This window comes from Panthera onca, chromosome A1, assembly GCF_046562875.1.
Source record: "Panthera onca isolate mPanOnc1 chromosome A1, mPanOnc1 haplotype 2, whole genome shotgun sequence".
Taxonomy (NCBI): domain Eukaryota; kingdom Metazoa; phylum Chordata; class Mammalia; order Carnivora; family Felidae; genus Panthera; species Panthera onca.
The window spans coordinates 17,507,958-17,525,488 of NC_138339.1; the positions used below are offsets into that span (position 1 = coordinate 17,507,958).

The 17,531-nt window shown below is 34.0% G+C and overlaps 1 protein-coding gene across 3 annotated transcripts in view; it reads right to left on the reverse strand.

Annotated features, from left to right (window-relative positions):
• CDH12 (cadherin 12) overlaps nt 1–17,531 on the reverse strand; it is a 1,039,090-nt gene that overhangs the window by 54,590 nt on the left and 966,969 nt on the right. For all 3 annotated transcript variants that reach the window (XM_078444573.2, XM_078444569.2, XM_078444571.1), the window contains one exon: nt 7,444–7,631. In XM_078444573.2, coding sequence (XP_078300699.1) covers nt 7,444–7,631 — 188 coding nt within the window. The remainder of the gene's footprint in view (nt 1–7,443; nt 7,632–17,531) is intronic.

The window sequence follows — 17,531 nt, forward strand, 5'->3', positions numbered from 1 at the left end:
CCTCTACTTAAGGGTTTGGGATAAATGAAAGATTTTACCCTAAAAATGAAAGATTACATTAACTTTTATAAATACTTAAGTAAAATACGTGTTTTACATGCACACACAGTATAGATCATGATCATCTAGGGAGGCCAATTATTTTTTGAGCTTTCTTGAATAACCAAGGTCACAATTTACTTCTCTTTTTTTTAATGTTTAATTATTTTTGAGAGAGAGAGAGAGAGAGAGAGAGAGGGAGAGAGTGAGTGGGGGAGGGGCAGAGAGAGAGGGAGACACAGAATCCAAAGCAGGTTCCTGAGAAGGTTCTGAGCTGTCAGCATAGAGTCTGATGTGGGGCTTGAACCTATGAATGGTAAGATCATGACCTGAGAAAAAGTCAGAGGCCCAACTGACTGAGCCAAACAGGCGCCCCTCTCACATTTTACTTCTAACATATATTGTTGGTAACAACAGTTATAACAGTTAATATGCTTTTCAAACATACTATAATTTACAAGCTGTTCAACTTTGAAAAAGTTACCTTTTTTCTTTGAGTTTCTTATTTCTCATATGCATAATCAGTAAAACACTATCTTTCTAAGTAATTTATAAAATACATTAAACTTTACATAGTACTGAGAACTAAAAAATGATGCATCATAAATTAAAACAATAAACCAACACAATGCATTTGTTCTGTAGTCAATAAAAAATTTAAACACCCTGTATATTTCAAGAATGTCCTTTATTGTGACAACACAAATACAGATATGATAAAGTGGCTTTAGGGGGCTCAAATATAGTAGGAATAATAGATGTGTTTAAAGTATTAATGCTATAAGTATCGTAGGCGTTTGAAAGAAATGCTGACGTTTTGGAAGAAAGTAAGAAGTGATCAGCTTTGCCTGAGGGACTCATGAAAGTCTTTGGTATGAGACATGGGAGATAGTTAAAAACAACAACAACAACAACAACAGAAAGAATCAACTAAGAAACTTATGTGGGGCAGTGTCTTCTGTGCAAAAGGAAGACTAGTGCATTTGGCAGAAATCGCAGTGAATTTCGTATGGTTGGAAAATAGCCTGTACATATGTGCGTGCTTATTCATGTGTGCAGCAGATGATAATACAAAACAGACGATTTGCTTGGTATCTTACTAATGATGGAAACAAAAAAAAAGGACTTTAGCATGAGAGTAAGAGAAACAGGGTTAGGTTTCAACCACTCATAGAGGAAAGGGTAAGTTAAGTGAATATATTCAGAGAATGGCCATTGCAGTGGTAGAAGGAATAACCAGGAGGATGCATGGCAACCCAGTAGGCAGAGAAAGAGGGACATTTTAACCCATGTTCAGGAGAAATTAGTGGCCAGGACTTACGTCCTATTTGTCACAAGGAAGTTGATGGCAATAGAAGCAACATAACAAAAAAGTCTAGATTTGAGGGTTACGAAACTGGAGAGGAAGTGGAGCCTTATCTAGGAAGGAGAAGACATGAACAGAAGCACTCTTGTTGGGAGAAGAGAAGGAATTTGACTTTGGTCATTCTGAGTTTGAACAGACTATAGAACACACAGTTTTAAATGCCTGATGGGAAGCAAAACGAGCTGCTTTGGTCATTTCAGTCTAGGAGCCAGTGTAGAGTTTATAAGACTGATTAGCAAAGTTAGGTAAGATGTTTAAAAGAAAAGGTGATGACAAACATTTACAAAAACTGGGACATATTTACAGAAACAAATAAAGAACACCACTTATTTTTTTCTTTAAACTTAAGCATGTCAGACTGGCTAAAAACAGGAGTGTCTTAAACTTAATAAAGGTGTATGTTTGGCTACATAAAATAAGCGATTCCAAATTTTTTCATCGGTTTCCCCTTAGAGTTATTCAAAAATTAACCACATGGTGGTGTTCTTCACCAAATAATTTGGTGTGAAAGCCTTTCCTTGCCATTTGACTTCAAAAAGAAAATGAGTTTTACCAACAGGACCTAAGTAAAATATGAATGGTTCAGTGGGACCCGCTGAGAGCTTAGCCTATTTACTAAAAATCCTGGTAAAGAATACAACATTTTACTTCCTTTTTTTACGGGAAAAAAAATAATTCTGCTTTGGATTCAGTGTGAAAACAGTTATGTTTATTTGGAATGAAATAATATTTCCAACTAACATCAAAGAGTAAGAATTCTTTTTTAAACCAAAAGTTTTACTTATTTAAAAATAAAGAGGAAATCACATCATCATTCTTTACTTTAAACATGCACTCTTTATTTCCTAGTTACCAACAGACATTTTTGTAGAAATGGTAGAGAACTGAGAAATTATGGAAGATAATAAAATTGTCCTTTTGCAGAACTTAAATGTTGACAACAGTATTTTAATTGCTTTTATTTCTTAATAGTAACAAGGAAATTACAGTGCTTCTATAAATATATTTCTATTTTTAGTCCCTCAAAGTTTTTAACTCATGTAATTTTATATTTATATCTGTTAACTATGTAATTATATAATAAATTATATTTATTCTCACTTCTCCAGTAGAAAAAAAACTAGAGTAAAATATATTTCCTTTCCTTTTTCAATTAAGAATAAAATTGCTCAATTTAAAATGCTTTATGCTCTTGTTTTAAATGTAGCCTATCTCTTAATTTTTAGATGGGATGAAACTTTTAACAGCTAATATTTTGATTTTGTTAGTGTTTTTAATGTTATAATACTTAAGAACATGTAGGGTACTTTCTATTTGTTTAAATTCTGCTCAATGCAATGTGACATAAGTGTAGACTAAGGGTAGTTTTTTGTGTGTTTTGTTTTATTTTTTACCAATAGCCTGTGCCTTAAGAAGATTTGTAAAGTTTCATAATGTTATTCTGAATTCAATGTGATACAGTGAAATAACATTATGTCATAGGGCTCATAAACTGAATTCAGGCTGACGTTAAAAAATAAATTAATAAAAGTTTGGTTTTTTTTTTCATTCTTCTCTGCTCATAAACCTGACTATCATTTTTATTCACTTACACCCTCCTCAGAAAGAGAGAGGGGAAGTGGTAAAGGGAAAGCAAATAAAGATTTTGGAGATAAAACAATAACTAGAATATGTGCTTCCGAGAACTTTGTATTTTATTTTATTTTATTTTATTTTATTTTATTTTATTTTATTTTAAGATGTCATTTAAATTCCAGTTAAATATAGTGTAGTGTTGGTTTCAGGAGGACAATTTAGTGATTCATCACTTACATACAACACCCAGTATTTTGTTTATTGAGTTCAGAAAAGAAAAACTCGGTAAACAAAATATCATACTCAATGTTAGCCAAACAATGAAAGTAACTGATATTTATCAAATAGCTCCATATTCAAAGGTAGAATATATTTTGGACTTTCTAAATGCATTAACAACATAATTCCTGCATGAATTTGGTTTTAATTAAAACCCTTTTTTACAATTTTATGCTGAGATGTTGAAGGGAGATTTTTTAAAAAACTAATTTAAAGATCACCATGTAACTGGAATAGTGCTATTGACGTTTACATATTTATTTATCATCACACACCTAATTTTTCTACGACTCCTAAAGGTAAGTACAAGGTAAACTTTTCTGAGAACTTACTGAATATACACACAACTAATTCTATAATGCATTCTTCACCCCTCCCCCAAAACTCTAAAGAACTGCAGTTGTTTAAATTAATTTTGAGTTTCTCATGGGCTCTATTCAACAGAATTTTTCTAATGGTTTTATTTTCAAGAAATCATTCTGCCATGTTTAATCAAGTCATAATTCTACATGTACATATTTGTACAAACACACAAAATATTATACATACAGCAGATAGATATGTAGGTAGGTATGTAAGTAGGTAGGTAGACAGATAGGTAATTTTAAAATTTTGTTACAGAAGTGATCTCCTGGGAGATTTGTCTTTTTTTGAGATTTAATAGATGAACTCTGCAAGCTACAATTGTCCTTTCCAAAAGATTGCCTCTAGGTTTTCCTCACTTAGACATTAAGACAAATCACAACACTAAGAACAAATCTATTCAATTCTTTGGTAATTTGCTGGATGATCAGAATTTTTAGGAAAGTATGTTTTGGCTGTCCCTTTAAAATGTCGCCAGAATCTCACCATTTCTCACAACCTCAATTACTACGCAAGGCATGGTCCATACCTCCATCAACGGTTTCTGGGATTATTTCTGTAGGTTTGTAACTGGTCTATTTCTATCCTTACTTCCTAGTCATTATTCTCAGAACACCACAGCATCCCAGCTTTACAAGGATAGAGGTAACTTAGATCTAAAGTCACCCTGGGCTTTCTCATACCATGATCTAATTCGAGTCCTTGGACTGACTGGCCTATTGGGCTTTCCAAGAAGGGCCCTTTCTCTGCACCTTTGACTTCATTTCTGGCTGGGAACCGTTTCATTAGTGCACTCAACCCACTGGATTCCTTGCAGCTGCTGCCCAATCTTTCTGGAACAAGCTTCACTCAGACACTACATGGTTCATTTCCTGCTTCATTCAAGAGTCTGATGAAATTTCATCCTGTCAGAGAAACGTTTTTTGACCACCTCATTATAAGAGCCACCACATGCAGTAATGACTTGTATCCCTGTACCCTGCTTTATGCTTTTCAAGCTTGAATTTATAGCTGCTGTCAGTGATTTTGCATTTATCATCTGTCTTTCCCAACTAAGTGGAAGCTGCTTCAGTTCAGGGATTGGATCTGTTTTGTTTACTGCTTTATACCCAGAATCCAGAGTGGGCTCTCAGATTTAGTGACTTCCCCATCAGTACCTGTTGAATGAAGGAGTGAACGTTAGTTATGGACACTGAACTTTATTTAAATGACAAATTTTATGCCAGAAAAATGGACAATTATTCATCCACTGCAGGAAGAAAAATGTACTTTTTATACTTGGAGATACACATTTCAGACTGGTTTTCTTTATTATGGGGTCAATTTTAACAACATTATGTCATGATTTCATAAATCCTTTTTAATCTCCTTAAGAAAGAGAAGTCTCAAAAAATTAAATCAAAAAATGCAACAAAATAAAATTGTTCAAAAATTTGACTCTTTTTATGAATCTTTCATAAGCTAAAAAGGGAAAAGGTCTGTTCTCATTGCTTTAGTGAGGATGTATAATAGGTAAATATTTACGAAAATTGATTTATATAACTAAATATTTACTTTCTAAGATCAAGCCATTTTGATGTAATGTAAAGACTATAGTTAGCCATGTTTTCAATTGTGTTAAAAAGTAACACACATTTTCCCACACATATATATATATATGTATATGTTTCCCACACATATATATATATATGTTAAAAAGTATATATATACTTTTTAAAAGTATATAAAAGTATATATATGTTTCCCACACACATATATATATATATATATATATGTTAAAAAGTAACACACATTTTCCCACACAAATATATATATATTTGACTCTTCTGTACCTCAATTTTACTTTGTAAATTTACTTATTTTCATACATACATTTTATTAACTGTTGATGTAAAATATTTTCTATTATTTTCTTTATTACTAAGAGAATTCATATTTGCTCCATTTAAATTAATGTTTGTAAGTCATTTAAGTATAGTGCTTTTTGAGAAAAAATAAGTGATAAGACTTTTCATTGACTTTCTACTGAATAGAAAAGAGAAAAATGAGCAAAGCAAGAAGAAACAATAAAGGAGTAAAGTTGGTAAGAATGTAACACATAGTTTTTAAGAGTACTTTGAAAATTAAACATAAATGCATAATTGTGCTGAATGAGGCCATGTGGTTAAATTAATTTGTAGGAAAGGTACAGTTTATGTGCAATAGTGGAAATAAAAAGTGATAAATAATCTATATGAAAATTGTGTTTACTTTCAATATTGTTTTTATTGTCATATGTATCATTTCTTTGTTAAAATTCAGAGTTCCTGAGCAAATCTGGAAACATCAACCTCATTCATGGGAATGACTGCAAATATACTTCTTGTAGGTTAAAATAATTTCCGTTATTAAATGTATATGATATACTGCAGTTTGGGTTGAATACAACATGCTTTGTAGCAGAGGAGAAAACAGTACTAAATTAAATGAGTATCACTGTTTTTCCTACACTCCATTCTTAAAAATTCCTATAATTTGCTTCACTGATATGGAAACAATCTACACATCCTAAATATAATTGTGATTTTTCTTTCTCAAATTTCCATAACCCTTCTTCAAGTCACTCCCCAACAAAACACAGATTATAACCTGTCTAATATTGACAATTGTGCTCTCCCCTTCTGTGATTCTCCTCTGTATTAATCCCTTTTATTATTATTATTATTTTGATAGAGAGAGATAGAGAGAGATGGAGAGCATGCTCTTGAGCAGGGAAGGGCAGAGAGAGAAAAGAGAAAATCCCAAGCAGGCTCCGTGCTGTTAGCATGGAGACCAGCATGTGGCTCCTTATCATGAGCTACGAAATTATGACCTGAGCAGAAACCAAGAATCAGTTGCTTAACCAACTGAGCCACCCAGGCGCCCCTAACCTATTTAACATTACTCAGTGGCTTCCCATCAGAGTCCGCCTTTCCTTCCCTCTCCCACCCTTTCTCCCTCTCCCTCTCCTTTCATCTTTCCCTCTCATTCTCCCTCCCCTTCCTCCTCTCTCTCTCTCATTAATCCTTCTTTTCAGTTACCTCCTTAAAACCTCCTCAAGGCCAGCATTACCCTTGTTCATTTCTTCCATTCCTCAGTAGTATAGATTACTGACATAGGGATTCTTCCACTGTGATATAAACCTTTACCAGCAATGTGTGAATTAGATATTTATATAGACGTTTATAGTCTCAGAAAAGTCCTGAGACGGTAAGACCAAAGCTGGTGGGGTTAGAATTTACCTCTAGATCTTATTTTATTTTATTTTATTTTATTTTATTTTAAATGGTTGTTGTTGTTGTTGTTGTTGTTTTAATTTTGAGAGAAAGCCAGTGAGAGGGGAGGGGCAGAGAGGGATGGAGAGAAAGAATCCCAAGCAGGCTCCCTGCTGTTAGTGCAGAACCCAATATGAGGCTCGAACTCACAAACCATAAGATCATGACCTGAGCCAAAATCAACAGTCAGACACTTAACCAACTGAGCCACCCAGGAGCCCCTAGATCTTATTTTAATTAATATATTTGTTTAAGTTTGTAACAATTAAAAATCAAATTACAATTAAATTATTGTAAGAATTTTTTAATAAATGAATTCATGGACCTGTTTCAACAAAAAATATGTATCTGTTGATTTTCAGAATACAAATACCTGAGGAAGTGAATACTTCAGAGCCGTTTGGTCTTTTTTAAATTTAATATAGTGCTCGTTTAAGGAAATTAAAATTTCTGCCATTTTCAACTTTTAGTCATTTTGTGATTTAATTATTATTGGGTAATCAACTGTTCAAAACCTTGTCTATGTACCTTTTTCAATTTGATGACTCCTTCTTGTGTATCCTCATCTGTGACGATGTCAAACAAATTTCCCCCATCTCCTGGAACAATATTGTATTCAATTTCTGCATTTTGTCCAAAATCAGGATCCACAGCTCTTATTCTTCCAATGGCTGAGCCGATAGGAGAAGACTCGGGAACTTTCAGATGGAAAATACCTGGTAAGACATGTATAATTCATGCCGTCAGTGGTGTTAGTTAAGTGTATAGTTAGATGACTAGGCTTGAGAAATATACTATATCTAAAGTAAATCACATTTAGAACATAATAGTGCCAATCAAAAAGGAATTTGCTGTCAAGTTAAGAATTATGAGTAGGAATAATAACTTCACTTTTCACTTCCATAGGTCCTGCTCTAGAATTTTAATTGGGAATTATAACTAGTAAAGTGTGTTCAATTTAAATTAGCGTGAGGAAGTATTTTAAATACTAACAGCCTCAAAGTGTACCTAATATTAAATGGAAGGGCAGGAACATCCATGTAATTAAATGGTACCAATAGGGTAGAATCCGGGACACAAGACAGAGATAAAATAAAGATAGATGACAGATTGATAGATATTTATAGAAAGTTAAGGTTATATTTTCTAATATATATATAAATATTTTATATTTTTCTTATATATTCCATAGAGAGACAGTATGTACTCAGTAAGTGTAAATCATTAAGCTAAAAAGAACCTGTAAGATAGTTGACCAAAATTTTAATCTATGATGGATAAGTATATTATATTATTGACTAATATTCAATTTGTGTTTAGTATTTAGTAAATTTTTCCTGGGTATACTACAAGCTACTTTTATACACATACAAGATCAGGATATCGAGTTCTATCTGCTCCATTATTTATTTAATTTTTTTTTTTTAACATTTAAAAAAAAAAAAAAGAAATGCTTCTTTTCACCACCAGGTGGAGCACGTACATTACTATGAATTTGATACTGAGTCAGAAAAACCTAGAAAAATTTCTATCTATATAAAATATACCAGAATCAGGAAAATTTGGAATGTCCTCTAAAAATGAAAATATATACATTGCTTAAAGGAGTTTTAGAAATTGTGTATGGCATAACATGAAAAAGATATAGGCTATTTTACTGACTTGTCATCAAAATCAATATTAAATGATTAAATGGCAGTCTATTTATATTAAAATAAGGAAAGGACGAGTGTGGAAGGAAATAAAAGTGCAAAAACAAAACTAAACTCAAAATACAAAATTTAATTTTTATATCTTCTTTCCAGTTTTAATTTCTATTAATGTACTTTGGATTGTACCTTCTCATGGCTAAAGCAACCACCGTAATTCACTCGTTTAGAACTTCTAGTTACATTCATAGAAATTAAGTTAGGAAGACCTTTAATATGTTTATTGAATGGTGAAGTTCATTCATCAAATTGCATTACAATATTTTGGTTATAGGCTTCAAGAAATATGAGGAAAAAATGCTCAATCACACCTTGTGGACATTTTGCTAAATATTTTCCATTTTATTCCCAATTACATTGTTTTTCTCTTATAGTTTTCTCACAGTTTCAAAATGGGGTAATTTCATTAGCCCTAGTAGCATTAAATCTTTCAACTACCTCTCACCGCCCCCCCAACATAGATATCTACCACTTGCACAAATACTGCTAAAATTAGCCTTGTTTACATTCAATGGACATTACCTCATCCAAAAATATAATTAATATTAAAAGATCTAAATATTTACCTAAATTTGGCTGATTTCATGTAAAACAGAGTGTAGATTTTTACAGCAGTCTGAAAATAGTTGTTCAATTAATTTGATAATTAATTAACAGTATACCTGCCTTCCAAGGGGAGTATGTCAAATCTTTCTAAAAGAACACATTTAAAAGTTAATAAATCAGAACATAGGCAAGTAATAACAATAATGCAACTGGTAATAATGGAGTGTTACATAGGCATTAGGAAAGGATTTTGATTAAATAAGTCCTATCACATGATCAAGCTGGCAACTTTTCATAGGCTACGACTATGTTTCATTAGGTTTTATTCCCTAAACACTTCACGCAGTGGCTGTCATAGAGATGCTCAAAGTTTGCAGGATTTAAAGTAGCTTTGGACTGGAGGCTACCAGAGCAAAGAGGAAGAATAAAGTCACAGGTTGCAATGTATACACATTGTCTAAGAAAAAGGTAACAACAGGTATCCAAGTGAAATTGAGTTCAAATAGCCATGATCACATAAGCAGGACCTAATGTGACTTTTACAGCCTACTTTTCTAGAGTGTTAAGTGCTTCACAATAGCCTAAACCCTGATTGTATGGAAGCCCTTCTGAGCTACTAGCAAACATAAGGATGCCTGACTTCTTGTTTAACGTGGCGAGAAAGCCTGCAACAGTTATTTAAACTTGTACTAAACTTCTCATATATGTGATTCTTTTTATTTTCTTTTTTTCTTCCTTTCTTAATATCTGTTAAGTAGAAGTATCACTTGTCAGAAACACGTCCACCACTTTTGCCTTTTGGGTGATTGTGATAAAGAACCCGAAGAAACACCAAGAGCCTTGAAGCCCTACTACACTTAGTCATAGTTCAATGTCATGGTATATCAATAAGTATTAAGAAAGGTGTTGAATTTTTTCCTGATAAAATAGAGTAATGGAAGTATGCTGAATAATGTACTGTACATCCTTCTTTCACATGATATTTAGTTAGGAAATGACCAAAAAAGTTATCAAAGACACAGCTGACAGAGATTTGAGTGAAGGAGGCAGCTGCTGAGGGCAGTGGATTTCAAACCTCAAACATGGCCACCAGTGCAAGGTGATGATGGTGGTGTGGACTGAGGTAGGGGGAGGTTGGATGGGCTCTTTAGAAAAATATGGACATCTAACTTAAAGTATGTATAATTTTTCTGCTTACTCTATCTAATCCATTCAATAGGAACAAATTCAGATTACATATTTGCTTTATGAGTTAGATTTCATTTGAACGATTAAAAGCAAAATTAAAAGAATTAAAAATCAAGGGAGATAATCTAGTCTGGCATCATCATTAAGAGATTATGGTTAGCGGAGGTTAAAAAAAAAAAAATTAGCCAGAATTGCGACCCTCCAATTTAAGAAGAATTTTTAGATATCTGAAGGACATCAGATAATGCAGACTTTACATGAGAGTTCCCCTTTTCAAGACAATATGCTGAGATAAGAGTTTTGTGTTTTATAAAAGGAAATTTATGAAGCCACTAACGATAAATGTGAAGATGGCTATTCCTTGCAGTATTATGTCAATAGTAAGTTAAATAGCAGTTTCTTAAAAAGTGGTCAGCACATAGCATGCCTACACATTTTAAATTATCTGATGGCACGGGAAAACTTGTAATAAACTGAAATGCCAGCATTCTCCAAAAAAACCTGACTCAAAAGCGCTCACTAACATGTCCCACCAAAATTAAGATATAATAAAAGTGAAAACAGTGATTTACCATGTACATCTTTTTTGTGTATTGAGATTTTAGTGTACATAAAACACAAATGTACAGAGCACTGAATTTTCTGTTCTTTAGGATAGCACATTTTAGTAGGGTGGAAGACATATTCATTAAGCCAAGCATTTCCAAATAAAATACTGCAGTTAGAAATAAAGTCTCCAGAATATGGAACAAATCAGAGAAACTATGCATTAGTCATGTCATATTTTTTTAGGCTCTGTCGGTTTATTTCCAGTGACTTGACATTTTATCATTTCTAGAAACTCGACAGCAAATAAAGCTGGGGTCATTCAGATTAGTTCAAAACTGAAGTAATCTTCAGCTGTGCCAAAGTTGGACCGCTTGTGATGTACTGTGTCATTACAGTTCCATCAACTTCTGCGTGTCCTACTTTTGACGCATATGAAACATCTTCATGGCACTACCTGTACAAGACAGATTAAAAAATAAAACAGGTGACAAGAAATTGTTCAGAGTCAATAAGAATATATGCTTACATACTCATCAAATATACATGCTATGCTTAACAGAAAAAAAAAGTTCTCATGGAAAACGAGAAAACTGCATGTAGTGAACTAAAATGGAATTATAGTGATCAAATTCTAAAACTTCTTACAGATAATGCTCCCTCTTAATCCCAAAGGTAAAAGTATCTATTACTCAGTTATAGGCTAAATAAGTATCTTCTCAGGAACTTTGTTGTTTCAAAAAAGGTACTTGGGGTGCCTGGGTGGCTCAGTTAGTTAAGAGTCCGACTTCGACTCAGGTCATGATTTCATGGTTCCTGGGTTTGAGCCCCGCGTCGGGCTCTGTGCTGACAGCTCAGAGCCTGGAGCCGCTTCAGATTCTGTGTCTCCTTCTCTCTCTGCCCCTCCCCAGCTCGTGCTCTGTCTCTGTCTCTGTCTCTGTCTCTCTCTCTCTCAAAAATAAACATTAAAAATTAAAAAATAAAATGAAATAAAATTTTAAAAATGTACTTTGATTATTAGGACTCACACTGGTTTTGTGTATGTGTCAGGGAGCATTCAGTGACACCTAAAGAAAAAGGATATACAATAGGCTTTCCTTCTCTGAATTCTTTGGAATATTTCCAAGCATTGATATAAATACCAAAAGAGATACATTTACTTAACAAAACATATATTAATATGTTTTAAGCTACTCAGAAATAAAAGTTGCAGGACTTGCAAAAATATATTAAGTTAATGAATAAACTATGTAATGCAGTGACAACATTTAGTAATAAAAACAGCAAGTATAAAGAAAATAGAACAATCCAGTATAAATTCTCTTTTGAAATACATTTTATGTTTATTGTCATAACTAAAATTACTCAAAAATAATATGTAAGAAGTCAATGTTCAGCTGCACAGAAAACTTACTATACTTAGGAATATGAAAACATATTATTTGAGATCTTGTAAATAGATGATTGCTTGAAGTACTACATGTATGTTTAAACTTTTGAAAGTAATGTATATTACCATAAAACTGTTGATTCAGTGATTCAATTCAAACATTTAATTGTTCAAATAGTCATCCCACATGTTTGTGTGTATGTGACTTACCATCTAATGACATCGAAATAAAATGTTTCTTTCTCAATATTTTATTGTTTTAATTTCATAAGCAAAGATAGTAATAGCACACAAAATGATTTCACCTTATCTAAAGAAAAGAAAAAGGAAATGGAAGCAAACAATATTTCTGTATGAGGATAAAGGACTATGTACCTGTTATACCTTCTTATTAGCCCTGTGACCTAGTGCAAAATATTTAATCCTTCTTTTCCTGATCTCTAAAATTGGAATAATAATAATGGTGATGATGATGAGATCGTGATGTCACTCATACAATAGTGAAACTCCTAAGTAATAACTATTATTACTAGTTGCTTTCCAAATAGTAATTCTCTAGATAACTCCATATCTGTATTGTACTATTTTCCTGTAAAAGTTGCAGTAGTCAACTGGAAACTGCCTATAGAGATATGGAGATGAAAGAAAGGGAGGTGTTAACAGAGTTCTGAAAAGCCATTCTAATTTTAGCTGAAACACTTTCCCCATATCTTCAAAACTGAAGGATTCAAGAGTAAAAATATCTTGGTGGTTGAAGAATGTTTTATGCCCTCTATTTCCTCAAAAGCCTGAAGCTGTATTTTCAATAAGCACAAATTAAAGTAACGGAAATATAGTCCGCAAGAAAAAACCATTCTGATACCAAAGTTGGATTCCAACTAGATTTTAGTCAAGCATACTAAGCATACAGTAAGTGGAAGCTCTCAGTAGTGACAGAGATATTTAGTCCTGCTCATTCTTAGGATGGGTCTGGGATGAACAAATTTTTGGAAGCGTCAAGTATCTGGAATCAAGAACTTTACTTTATTGGCCAAATTACTTCATTTTTTACAAAAGTTATAATTGCCTAGTCTAGACTTTCATTAATTATACCCATGAGTATGAATTGCCATAAACCCAATATACAATATATTAATGGATTTATAAGTTTTATGAAATGTTATCAATTCTATTTAATAATAGAAATATTTCTTTTCTCAGAGATACGAGAAATTCATTCCAAACTTTCTAGCTCTGAGCAGCCATACACAGCACAAAAATTTAGGGCTAATTATTGAATTGTCCCGTCTAAATTTCCTTTGGGTGGTAGATTAGTTAAGTCGTCCAGTAACTCGGATTATTGATGAGTGAATCAACTGCAGCATTTAGTAGCTTCCTCAATGGAATGATAAAGAAAAAACAAATAAAACAAAAAATACAGAACAAACCATGTTTATCCTAATGGCATTAATGACCTGGTTGGGGAGGTAGATACGAATTAAACAATTATACAAATGAAGTAAAATTGCTAAGTAACATCAGTGCTTTAAGGGAAAGTTACACAATTCTGTTCACTTTTTCTGACGTTTAAGCTAAGAACCTGAGCTAAGTCAACTGGCTGATGTTGGATTTGTGAGGTAAGCTATTAGAAAACATTCCAAATAGTAGAAACGATATGACAAAGCCCTTCTAATAATTATCCTAATCTTCTGCCCTTCTATTTTGCTTGTTCAGTTACTACCACTATGGCTTGTTTATATAACATATACTGATATAGAGACAGTAAACATCAACTTTAATATCAAATACAAATAACTTTACCTTTAGTTAATATCAATATATTGATCTCTCTACATCCACTAATTCATTATCATTTTTCTGTTGATCTTTTTTCCTCATTCGACTAAAACATGTTTTGTTGTTTCATTATCATATTAATCTATGGCCTATATATCTTGTCCATGTTGTTGCTGCAGTCTGGTCAAACTCAACCCTTGATAATGATAATTACCCTCTTTCTCAAGAAGGAGGTGCGACTGACTGAGGAAAACCAAAAAGAAACAGTCAGCTAGATATCATTATAAATTTTCATCACTATCCTCAAATGCACTTTCCAGATTGGCTGTAAAGCATACAAATTTACAAAGGTAACTTACCACTATTTGCTATGACCTCTATTTTACACTGATCTATGTTCCACAAATCTTTACTACCGACTTTTTTTTTTTACTTTTTTTTTACTTTTTTTCTACAGATTTTCCTCAACTTATAATGGGGTTTTGTCCCAATGAACCCATCATAAATTGAAAACAGCGTGAGTTGAAAAGGCATTTAATACACCTAACCTACTGAACATCATCGCTTAGCCTCTCCTACCTCAAACCTGCTCAGAACAATGACAGTAGACTACATTTGGGCCACATCACCTAACAGAAAGCCTATTTTGTAACAAAGCGCTGTCCATTTCACGTAAATTATGAATACTGTATTATCGGTTGTTCACCCTCATGATCGCATGACTGACTGGAAGCTGTAGCTCGCTGCCTCTGTTCAGCATCACAGGTGAATATCATACCACATACAGCTAGCCTGGGAAAAGTTCAAATTTCAAAATTCAAAGCACGGTTCCTACTAAATATGTATCGCTTTCACACCATTGTAAAGTGAAGTTGAACTGGCGTGAGTTGAAGACCAACTTAATTGGCGACCCTTCTCCTGTTTTACAGGGGAAAAAAAAAATGAACTCATATCACATAGGAGACAGTTCAGCTTCCTGAACCTTCAAACAATCCCACATCAGTATTTCTGCTAGTCTGAAAAGGCATAACATGCATCATTTAATAAAAACATGTTTCCGGGCACCTGAGTGGCTCAGTTAGTTAAGCGTTAGACCTCAGCTCAGGTCAAGACCTCACGGTTCCTGAGTTCAAGTACCATGGCAGGCTCTGTGCTGACAGCTCAGAGCCTAGAGCCCACTTAGGATTCTGTGTCTCCCTGTCTCTCTGCCCCACCCACTTGTGCTCTACCTCTGTCTCTCAAAAATAAATTAAAAAAACATTAAAAAAAAACCCAAACGTGTTTCCTTTCTTTGTCTTCCACTGCTCCTTTAGACCTTATTCAGCGAGGGTAAGCTTTCTCTTTTCTTGGATGAGACTATGGTGAATCAATGATGTTTTTGCTCAACTCTAAATAATAGTCCTATGTTCACTTTATCTTACAAATTTTAGATTTTGAAATGAGAAATTCTCAACTTATTAATTATTAATTATTACATCAATCCTTATACAAAATTTAGAGTTCTCTTGTCTGCCTCCCTGCCGACAAGGCCACCTGGGCCAGCAACGGATGGGACTTTGGGGATATGACTGGTGTGGCAGGCTTCCCTCTGTCTCATCATCCACTTTGCAAAAGTGTTTTTACCTCATAAGAGGCAACAAAGCTAGTTTTTTGGGGGCTGTTTTCACTTGAATAGGTAGGTTTTGCTTCTCCGGGATTAAAGGTAATGGCTCTAATGGCTCTTTTGGGAGCTCTTGGGAGCTTCTCCCACTACATACCCGAGACAAAGGCATTGCCTCTGCTTTGATGTAACATTCCCCTTAGGCTCTGGATCTCCAAACAATCCATTTCACACACAGATTCTCACTACAAGGAAAATCTCTGTGGCAGAACTTAAAATGACTCTGGCTTGGACATTCAGCTTCCACACCTAACCCCTCCTTTTGTTGTCATGTAATTACTCTCCCAGACAAAGCCTTATTCCAGTATCTGCTCTTTCTGAAGATACTTTCACGTTCCTAAGCATAAGGCAAGCCTCAGACCCTCGATTTTGCCCATTTTCTGAAATAATATGGGAAAATATACTGGATTTTATCATTGGCTCTTCATGAAGGAAGGCTCCCCTCACAAGACCTGAGAGGCAAGGGAAGGGTAGCTCCACTCTTATTTTCATTAGATGGAAACTGCGCGCGGTTTTATGCGAAGAAATCCTCAGTGCAAAATTCTCCCTCCACTCCACACTCTATAGTATTTTAAAAGCACAACAATAGCCTCGCTGTGATTGAGGGCTTCAAGAATCTTAAATGCATCCTGACTTTCTATTGTAAATTCTGTATTTTGTTTCTGGGACCATACTTGGTCATGTGGTATCCATTGTAGCTTAGCTCCCAGTGGAAACTTCAATATTAGCTTCTTATATCAGTAAGTGTTCTTTCACCCTTCTATCCAATTTCAACTGAGGTGTCCCCCTGCCTCTTCTTATTAAACCCCAATAATTTATTGATATCACTGACATTTTAGCTCCTAAAATCATTTGAACCTAGCCACATATTCCCATTTTTCACAACTGCCATCAGTACCACCATCACAGATTAACTGATTCACACTACTCGTCTTGTGTCACTCCAGTTATCTAACTGGCTTTCTTATGACTATTCTGCTTGCCATCCCCCACGTGCACTTTATTTTCTGTGCTGCACTGCATGAATAGGATCATTTATATCACTTTTATCTAGAAACTCCATTTCTTTTATCATTGAGAAGACTGTTGCAAGGACATATATGAACTTTTAGAAAATCTATGAGTGTCAATATGACAGAAAGAGAGAACTTTTTAAAAAGAGATACTCTTTAAGTAGAATAGACCACATCATCTCCATCGCCATCATCATCATCATCACCATCGTCACAATCAAAGGAATTATTTGTATAGTGATTCCTATTCTCAGGTACTTTTTTAAGCACTTTCCCATTGTAACTAATTTTATCCTCACATTAAGAGTATGAGGCAGATACTATTATGATGATTCCCAGTCAGTGACGTTCTAGTAAATGTTTGACAATTGGATCAAAGTAGGGAGGGAGAACAGATATGGGTAAGCTCAAATTTTTCAGTGTTTCTCAGTTTCTGGGGTGAAAGAACTCCCAGCATCCCTGCTTTCAAGCCAATGTGACATCACTGAATACAGATGGGAGGTGTGCACAGTTGGCTTGAGGATCAGTAGAGCGAGCTCCAGCAAACCACTCTATCAATGAAGAAATTGAGGTACATGAGATGAACCAATCAAGTGGCACCTCTGATCTAAACTTCACCTGTTTTTACTGCCTGAATGTCATTCAAACAGAGACAATATTGGATTAACAAATAAGTTCTTTTAAAATGCAAATAATTCAAATTATTCTTAATTTCAGGAAGACTGATGAATGCAAATCCCAATTAAGGGTCAATTGGAGTTGGATAGACTTGGGGAAAGTTTCCTTTT